The sequence below is a fragment of the Nicotiana attenuata genome, unplaced genomic scaffold (genome assembly GCF_001879085.1).
Source record: "Nicotiana attenuata strain UT unplaced genomic scaffold, NIATTr2, whole genome shotgun sequence".
NCBI lineage: Eukaryota > Viridiplantae > Streptophyta > Magnoliopsida > Solanales > Solanaceae > Nicotiana > Nicotiana attenuata.
In genome coordinates, this window is record NW_017670406.1 from 245,026 (window position 1) to 255,669 (window position 10,644).

At 39.9% G+C, this 10,644-nt stretch overlaps 2 protein-coding genes across 2 annotated transcripts; both read right to left on the reverse strand.

The window, feature by feature from the left end:
• Positions 1 to 215: 215 nt before the first annotated feature.
• LOC109238958 (uncharacterized mitochondrial protein AtMg00810-like) lies at positions 216 to 857 on the reverse strand. Its single transcript, XM_019405455.1, has one exon. It carries the CDS (start codon positions 855 to 857, stop codon positions 216 to 218), a length of 642 nt encoding a protein of 213 aa, XP_019261000.1.
• Positions 858 to 1,610: 753 nt separating this feature from the next.
• On the reverse strand, positions 1,611 to 4,351 carry LOC109238959. The gene is made up of 7 exons (XM_019405456.1): positions 3,314 to 4,351; positions 3,191 to 3,208; positions 2,961 to 3,145; positions 2,794 to 2,870; positions 2,612 to 2,682; positions 2,202 to 2,399; positions 1,611 to 2,105 (listed from the first exon to the last, which is right to left on the reverse strand). Exons 1-7 carry the CDS (start codon positions 4,349 to 4,351, stop codon positions 1,611 to 1,613), a joined length of 2,082 nt encoding a protein of 693 aa, XP_019261001.1.
• Between the last annotated feature and the right edge of the window lie 6,293 nt (positions 4,352 to 10,644).

Here is a 10,644-nt window from a genome sequence, read left to right on the forward strand (position 1 = left end):
AGGAACAAAGATAGAACAGAGAAAGGAAGAAGAAATTAAGAGAGCAGAGTTTGGAAATATCGAATTCATATTTGCATGCATTGTACATGTGTATATATATACATACATCACTTAACCACTAACTACCTAATAATATATTAGCTGTTGACAAATGTACATTTAGCCCACTAACTAACTTCTAACCTCCTAACTAACCTCTACACTATGCATACTTCTCAACAAGTTGAGGGATGAAAGAGGTTTTTCATTCCCAGCTTGCTAATCAAATACTCATGTTGTGGTTTGCATAGACTCTTGGTAAGCAAATCAGCAGGCTGTTCCTTAGTCCCGATATGTGGAGTCTGAATTTGACTACCCTGAATTTTCTCCCTTACAAAATGACAATCACTGTTAAAGTGTTTTGTCCTTTCATGAAATATGGGGTGTGCTGCAATCTGTATAGCAGCTTTGCTATCACAGAACAACTGCACAGGAGTGTTCATTGCAACTCCTAACTCTCCAAACAAACCAACTAACCAAGTGACTTCAACAACAGTAGCTGCCATGCTCTTGAATTCTGATTCAGCAAAGCTCCTAGAAACTGTGCTTTGCTTCTTGGACTTCCAAGGAATTAAAGCTTCACCAAACTTAACTACATAACCAGTAATAGACTTCCTTGTTTCCACACATGATCCCCAATCTGAATCACAGTAGGCAACCAGTTCCTTGTTACCTTTTGCTGGCATAAACAGTCCCAATCCTACAGTTCCCTTGACATACTTGACCACTCGTACAACTGCTTCCGTATGTGACTTCTTAGGAGCATGCATGTGTTGGCTCAGTACTTGAACAACAAAGGCAATGTTTGGCCTTGTCATTGACAGGTACAACAATCTGCCTACCAATCTTTGATAGCTACCTAGGTCCTCAATTTGTGTATCTGTAGAGGCTTCTACTTTGTTTATGAATTCATCAAATGCTACTCAGGTGAGTTTATGATTGAACTCAAGAGGTGTAGCAACAGGCATTTCACCAGCTAATCCCAGCTCAGACACTAACTCAAGAGCATATTTCCTTTGATTCATAAGAATTCCTTCTTTAGATCTGGAGAACTCAATTCCCAGAAAGAATTTTAATTCTCCCAAGTCCTTAATTTTAAACTTAGCTTGCAAATCTGTCCTCAGTTGATGAATAAGCTCCACATTGTTCCCAGTAACCACCAGGTCATCAACATATACCAGGATTACTATCAGATCACCACCTACCCTTTGTGTGAAAAGAGAGCAATCATAATGGACTGTACAAATCCCATATCCTTCAGAGCAGAAGTCAGCTTCAAGTTCCACTGTCTAGGAGCCTGCTTGAGTCCATACAAGGAGTTATGCAATCTGCATACTTTCTGATGATACTCCCCCTGGCTGGCAAAGCCATCTGGGATCTGCATATAGACCTCTTCAAGGAGGTATCCTTGAAGAAATACATTGTGCACATCCATTTGAAAAATAAACCAGCCAGATGCTGCAGCCAAAATCACCATAGATCTCACTGTCACCATTTTGGCCACATGAGAGAAAGTCTCTTTGTAATCTAGACCCTCAAGCTGACTGTACCCCTTAGCAACCAGTCGAGCCTTATACCTTTCCACCTCCCAGTGGATTTGTTTTGACCTTGAAAACCCACTTGCAACCAATAGGAGCCTTGCCAGGAGGCACGTCAACAATGGACCAGGTCTGATTCTCCTCAAGGGCAGCAATCTCAGCTTGCATGGCTTCTATCCACTTAGGATCAGTACTGGCCTCAACATAGGAGGTAGGCTCAGACACAACTGAGTATGCAGCAATACAAGCCTGATAGGCAGGAGATAGCTTGTCATAACAAACATACAGGGAAATGGAATAATTGCAGACTGCTCCTTTAGAGGGTACAACATAGTCTTTTAACCATATAGGAGGAACAGAGGTCCTAGAGGATTTCCTAATAGGAGGTGGAATAGGAGAAGGACTGGACTGTGGATGAAGATCAGAAACTAGGTGAGTAGGATCAACTGATTGACTAGAACCAGAAGAAGGGGACTCAATTCTAGGAGTTCTACGAGGATGAATGCACTGAAGTGAAGAGCAATCAGCCTATGAAAGATCCAAAATGGGAAATAAAGGAGAAGAACCAGAGATGACATGCTTAAAGGGAAAAACATCCTCCTTGAAGACAGTGTCCCTACTCACAAAGAATAGTTTTGAGTGAAGACCATATAAAATGTATCCCTTTCGCACAGAATAGTAGCCAAGATGAACAGTAGGAACAACCCTGGGGCTAAATTTATCTGCTTTGCTAGTAGAAGTGGCATAGCACAGACTACCAAAGACCCTCAAATGCTGGAGAGATGGAACCTTGTTATAGAGTTTCTCAAAGGGAGATGCTCCCTTCAACAAGATAGTAGGCAATCTATTCAGAAGATAGACTGATATGGAAACACACTCACCCTAGTACTGTAGTGGAACAAATGCTTGAACCTCAAGGCTCTTGCCATGTTAACAATAGACCTGTGTTTTATTTCAACTGTACTATTCTGCTGAGTTATATATACACATGAACTCTGATGAATAATTTCATGCAACACCAAGAGACTATTGACCTTCTCATTGAAGAACTCAGTACCATTGTCAGACCTGAGACACTTAACCTTGTTATCAAATTGAGTCAGAACTAGTTTAAAAATATTTTCAGCACAACAACAGATTCTGCTTTAGTGTTCATCAAAAAGAGCCATGTGTAATTAGAGAAAATCATCTACCAATGTCATAAAGTATCTCTTACCATCATTAGTTGGAACCCTGTATGGGCCCCAGACATCAGCATGCACAAGTTCAAAAGGAAGAGTAGAACAAGAAATGCTGTGAGGAAATGACAGTCTAGATTACTTAGCAATAGGACACACTGTACAATGATGATCTTGCATAGGAATGTGAGGTAAACTAATAAACTTTTGTAGAACTTTCAGAGGTGCATGTCCTAGTCTCTTGTTCCACAAATACACAATACAATTCTCAGTAGACTTAGCATGGACTGCCTTATTGTTACTAGAACTAGAGCTAGTATTTACAGAAGATGCTAGATTGGTACTTTGCTTTGCATTCTGCAGTTGCACTGAGTCTTCAGGGATATCTGGCTTCAGGATGTAGAGTCCACACTCTTACTTACCAATCCCCATTACCTTCCTACTCAAGAGATCCTGAAAAAGACAGAAATAAGGAAAAAATGTAACAAGACATCTTAACTCATTTGTAAGCTTTGAGACTGAAAGCAAGTTGTATTTGACGTCTAGTATGTATAATACATTTTGTAATGATTTAGTTTTGAAGATTCTGGACGCTCCAGTGTGACTAATAGCAATCTGCTCACTATTAGGAAGATGAACCTTGTTATGGTCTATACTAGTGAGATCCTTGATTTCACTTAGTAACTTTGAATTATGTACCATATGATTGGAGGCCCCTGTGTCTACTATCCAGTTACCATTAACTAGATGAGACATGAAGGCTTTTATAGTACATGTGTTGTTCATAGTTGCTGCATTTGCCACTAATTCTACCTGTTTTACTTTGTTCAACATATGCAGGATCTGATCATATTGTTCTTGAGTAAACACTGGATCAGGGGAGAAAAATTGAGGAGTAGGTTGTGGAGTAGGTTGAGGAAGATCAGAAGGTTGAAATCCTCTAGCAGTAAATGCATTGTTAACCTGAGGACCTGAATAGCCTCTTTTCTTGGCCTTGAAATTAGCAGGGTATCCATGGAGCTTATAGCAAGTGTCCTTGGTATGACCTTTCAAGTGACAGTAGTCACATTGTAGTGTAGGCCTCCCAAGACTATTTCTAGGTTTGATACTACTATTTCCATTCCTAGAGTTAGCCTTGCTCATCAGTGCTGCTGAATCACCAATGCCAACACTTAGAGCTGTATTGTTTCTAATTTGACTCTCAACATTAACTACCATAGCATAGGTCTGGTTGACATTTGGAAGTGGTCGAATCATAAGGATCTGATCTTTAGCATTATCAAAAGAGTCATTTAGACCAGTCAAAAACTGATACAATTTCTGTAGTTGGTAATGTTCTGCATGCTGCTTGGATTCAAGACATCCACATGAAGGAGGAGGATCTAAGGCTTCATACTCATCCCATAACTCTCTAAGTTTTGAGAAATATTGAGATACGGTTAGCAATTTTTGAGTTAGTTTTGCAATCTCCTTGTGAAGATAAAATGATATAGCAGCATTCACTTTATCAAATCTCTCACGAAGATCTTCCCAGACCTTGTGGGCATTAGAAGCATAGATCACAACGCTCAGTAAATTTGGAGCTACAGTGTTCATTATCCATATTGTGATGAACTAAGTCAATAATCTAAGTATCAGGTGTAGATTATGTAACAGTGGTCGAAGTAGATTCATTTTCAACGATCGCCATAGTAATTTTGTAGATATGTAAATTGAAGAGAATTACTCACTCAAATTGTTGTAAAAGTTCAGAAAAGTTGTTGAATTTACTCAAAATCAGCAAACCCTAACTCGAAGAAGAGATCGTATCTTCAGCTGCAATTTGAAGAAGATGAGACTAATTCTGGATTCGACTAGTACAATTGTACCTTCTCCTCACTCGTCCGCCATTGTTGAACTCGCCAGAATTAAGCCGAGCTCTGATACCATGTTAAATGAGGCATAGCCATTGAAGGAACAGAGATAAAACAGAGGAAGGAAGAAGAAAGTAAGAGAGTAGAGTTTGGAAATAACGAATCTATATTTGCATGCACTGTACATGTGTATATATATATACATATATACATCACTTAACCACTAACTACCTAACAATATATTAGCTGTTGACAGCTGTACATTTGGCCCACTAACTAACTTCTAACCTCCTAACTAACGTCTACACTATGCATACTTCTCAACAACTCTATATTAAACAAATGCTATTATTAGGAAACGTATTGTTTAGGCCAAATCTATAGTAGTATTAGTATAATTTGTTCCTAAAGCATCATCACCACGACAAATTTCTCTTTTTTCATATATGTTAGGCTAGAATGACCCAAAGATACTCTTAATAAGGTGTGATATTGTCGGCTTTAGGCAAACCCCGCACGACTTTCCTCAAAAGGTTTCACACCATTAAAATATCCTTACACCTTATATATAAGCTTTCAATTTTTTTAGCTACCTAGACGGGACTTGTTTGCATACACTACTAGAAATCCGGAAAAAAGCGACCACAAAAAGCGACCAAAATCATCCAAACTGGCTTGGTCGCTATTTTGTTGGTCTCTAAGGTAAAATGACCAAATTTTTCGGTAAACAATATACCGACCAACTTTGGTCGCTTTAATATTTTAATAATATAAATTTAGCGATCAAAGTTGGTCTCTATAATTAAATTATATTTTTTATTTATTTATTAATATTCAAAATATAGCGACCAACTTTGGTCTGTAAACCAAATATTATATTTTAAAATCTGGAAAATAGCGAGTTACTTTTTTTTTTTTAATTTTTTTAAATTTTTTTTAAACATAAGCGACCAAAATTGGTCGCTAACTTCAAGAATTTAATTTTTTTTTTAACATAAGCGACCAAAATTGGTCGCTAATTTCCAGAATATTTTTAATAGAATAGCGACCAAAGACGGTTGCTTTTTAGGAAATCTAGGTTAATTAGCGACCAACCTTGGTCGCTATTGCCCAGAAAATATTTTTTTAAATAGAAAAGCGACCAAAGTTGGTCGCTTTTCTGGGTATAATTTTGGCAGCAACTGCCTGTTTTGGCAGCTACACCACCTGCCAGCATACCGAATTCCTAAATAAGAATATAATTCAATTCATAAACTACAATTTCAATACCAAAATCTCCACAACAACCCAACAACAACAACAACAACAACAACAACAACAACAATACAATAACAACAACAACACAATTCAAAAAACACATTAAAACCAACAAATTAGCTGGTACTGAGCTTGCATGCCAATGTACTGAGCATCTCTAATCTTTTCTCTTTCCTTGGCCGCTTCTAGCTCGGATGTGAGCTTTGTCACAGTCTCCCGCATAGCGGAGAGGCTCTCCCCGTCAAGTTGCTCGCCTTGCGAGGAAGTCCCTATTCCTTGCATTCCACACTTATAGCGATGGAATTTCTTAGTAGGAAGCCCGTATACCTTCCCCCATTTTGGACCGCCAGCAGCCTCCATCCACATTCTTTCAGCATCCTCGTCCGAAGGTTGGATTGGCTCGCCCGACTCATTACGTGGCTGACTGCGTATGAATTCCTCCACGTCAGCTGTGAAGCGACCCTATAAGAAAAATTACATTGAATTAGTATTTCAAAATTTATATAAAAGTAAATCAAAATACTTAATGAAAAGTGAAAACATACATGTACAGTCGAGGCTCGACCCTCGACCCACCTTTCTTGATCCGTCTCTTTCTTCTTCTTTACAATATGAGTCTCCTTAAATAGCTTATCTTGGTTCATCGGACGCCCCAACTTCTTGTCACGACCCTAAATCCCAACCCGGTCGTGATGGCGCCTCTCGTGAAGACAAGGCCAACCGACACACCTCCAATTCACTTTAAAAAACTAAAACAATAACTACTAAGTCTTTAATCAGAAATAAAATCCCAAAATAAGCATTTAACAGTATAATTTGCGGAAATAAAAACCAACACAGCCAGACATCGGGTGTCACTAGTCATGAGCATCTACTAAGGTCCGAATACAACTAGAGTCAAAAATGTACTAAACACGGTCTAATGAAATCGAGAGGGAGAAAAGCAATGATGTGAACGTCGGGAAGCTACCTTGCCAAACTCCGATGACTCTGCCTCTGAGCAACCAATACCCGCTACCGGGTTTAGAAATACCTGAATCTGCATATAAGGTGTAGGGAGTAAAGTGATTACTTCCAACTCAGTGAGTAATAAAAATAAATGAAGACTGAGTGATAGGAAAACGAATGATCCGAGTGCTCCAAATCTACCAAGTTCAGATTTTTATCATCAAATTATGCCAAACGAATGAATTCCAATTGAAAAATATCGATTTTAAGCACAAAACCCAAAATCAGTCAAAACCCGACCCCCGGGCCCGCGTCCCGGAACTGGACAAACTTTATACCAAAATGTTCTTCATCATCTCACGAGTTCGTACATATAAAGAACTCAAAAATCGGAGTTCGTTTGACCCCTCAAATCATCCCTAGAAGGTCTCATAATCTCAAGCCCTAACTCCACATTATTCTACTAATTTTCATGTCTAAATCCATGTAAGATTACATATTTAACTCAAAAATTGGAAGAAATCACTTACCTAGTATTGCTTGGTGAAACACCTCCTTGAGCTCGCCAAAATCGTCCAAGCCAAATGAAAGAAATGGGCTAAAACTCGTGTTTAAAACAATCTGTCCAGGCTTCATCGAGTTGTACCCTGCGCTGTGCATGTTGTACATTCTCTTACCATTTTCCCCTGCTGTACACCTTCTGTTAAAACGCCCATAACTCCTTGTGGAAATATCCAAATGCCAAACGGTTTGAAGATTTAGAAACTAGACTCAAAGATCTTTCATTTGATAGGTTGTACACCATATAACTCTTTATATATTCCGAGATATGAGCTTCTAAAGTCGGCTCCATGCATCAGAAAATTCTGTCGAAACTGCTCCACCAGCAATCTTCAATTGATCATAACTTTCTGATAAAATGTCCAAATCATGAATGGTTTAACTTCCTGGAAACTAGAATGCAAGGGATACAACTTTCATGTGTTTGCAATTTTTCTGATTCCTTATAGATTGCAAGATATGAGCTTCCAAACTCGACTCCTCGCATCAGAAATTTTTCTGGTGAACAGCTGAAGCTCAAAAATCTGCAACTTTTCCAAAGCATGAAATAGTCCGTTTAACCACCCGAAACTCACCCGAGGCCACCGGGATCTCAACCAAACATGACAACATATCCCGTAACATCATTTAAACTTGTTCCAACCTTCGGAACGCTCAAACAACATCACAACACCAAATTTGCATCGGATTCAAGCCTAAGAATTTCAAAATCTTCTAAATTACGCTTTTGATTAAAAAAAACCAACCAAACCACGTCCGAATGACCTGAAATTTTGAACACACATCCCAAATGACACAACAGAACTACTGCAACACTCGGAATTTCATTCCGACCCTTATATCAAAATCTCACCTATCAACCGGAAAACGCCAAAAACTCAATTTCGCCAATTCAAGCCTAAATCTACTCCAGACCTCCAAAACACATTCCGATCACGCTCCTAAGTCCCAAATCACCTAACGGAGCTAACCAAATCATAAAAATTCCAATCCGAGATCATATACTAACAAGTCAAATCTTGGTCATACCTTTCATTTCAAGCTTCAAACTGAGACCTGTTCTTCCAAATTCATTCCGACTACCCTGGAAATCAAAACCAACGATTTACATAAGTCATAATACATTACACGGGGCAAGTCATGCCTGAGAACTGACGAGCAAAGTGCAGAAGCTCAAAACAACCGGTCGGGTCGTTACATCCTCCCCCACTTAAACATACGTTCGTCCTCGAACGTGCCTAGAGTTGTTCCAAAAGCCAACCAATCGTTGATTAACCTTACCGTGCACATACTCGGGGGTGATCCCACGTCACCCTATCTCATATAGGTCCGATAACAAAACATAACTAAAATTTCACAATCTATCCTAGCCCATAAACCTTAGAACCACATTTCCACTTCCGAAATCATCCACGAGATCAGAATCTCACATCTATACTCTGAATAAGTCCGAACAAGCTGTAATAACCCATACCTGCAACCTCAGGTGCAATTACATGATATACCACATAACTCAAACACTTGTAGCGATAACTTCTAATCACGGCAGCTGCACACAACAACCGAATATCAATAGAACACCCCTTACCAGCTAAAGTCTCATTCCAAAACTTTCATATACTGCCAATGATAAATGAAACACGCAGTAAGCCATACTCCTTTGGCAAGGACCATAGCAAATTTCTGAGCCGAACCTCGATATTTATCCTTCCTACATGCTGAAATCGAATCCGTTCGTATTCATTAAAGATCTCAACGATCTCATCTAACCAACACAACTACTCTGGTGACATGACACCTCAATACTGACTAAAGCCGCAACTTGCGCAATCCGCGCACCAATAAGAAACAATCCGAACATACTCAACTCATGATAATGACTCAAATGAAAGAGTTGTGCCGCAAGCTCACCAGTACCACCACAACACAAGGCTGAGAACCCGCCTCACATCATAGAAACAGAACACACGAATCTAACCCGTAAGGTCATACCTCCACATAACTTCGCTGCAATGCGCAACCCTATCCAAACACTGGTCCACATGAAACACCTCAAGTCACTCTGCTCGAAATTGACGACCACACGCAATTGATGTCTAGAACCAAAGCAAATCATCATAACCGCGGTGAAGCAAATACATAACATCACACATCCCAACAGTACATAACCAATAAGCCATCCGCCGAGAAATATCCAATACTCCTCCCGCTTGAGCTCCACCGAGAGACCCCAATAACACCGCACTACATGGGCCTATAACCAACAAATCCAAATGCCCCACAACACGGAAAGGTAACTCATATATCTCCTCAGAACACTAATAGGCTCAATAACAATCGAATCAAATATCCCTCAGCAATACAACTTGGAGCCAACCAAGTCGACTCAAGTTAGAATACATATCCACACTGGCCTGCCAACGGACCCCTTGTCAAGGAAAGCCTGAAACTGCTCCCTCAACTCCTTTAACTCTGTCGGTGTCATACGATATGGTGCCCGACATCAAATCAATACCGAAATCAATAACCTTGCCCGGTGACATGCCCGGCCACAAGAACACATCCGAAAAGTCCCTCACCACCGAAACTGAATCAATGGTAGGAGTCATCTACACTGACATCCATCACGAAAGCCCAAATAAGAAAGACAATCCTTCCCGCCATCCGCTGGGTCTTCAAAATAAAAAACCACCCTACTATGAACATAATCCGTCGAACCTCGCCACTCAATCCGTGGCATTCCCGGGATAGCCAACATCGCCGCCTTAGCGCAATAGCTCAGAATGATACAACACTGTGAAAACCAGTCTATACCCAATATCACAGCCAAAATCTAACATACCAAGCAGCAAAAGATCCACTCGGGTCTCCAAACCCCGATAGTCACTAAACAATGCCGATACACACGACCCACAACCACAACATAGCCTGAATATGAGAACTCGCAGTCTCCAACTCCATACAGCATACGAATTACCATATCCGATCCCAATTCCACCGTCCGAGTATACAACACACCTCTAATACCCAATCATTCCCACGAGAGATACTCTTATGATTCTTCCGTACCACCAACCAAACCCGAATATCAGCAGTCGATCCAACAAGAAAGTGTCGCAATACTAATGAAGTACCATCAACTTAATCACATTGCCTTTTTCTGAAACATATACCCTCATCATATCACCCCAATTAGCAATACTATTTCCTTAATCATCTGAAGATCATTTCCCTAATCATCTGAAGCTCATTTCTCTATTTATCTGAAGC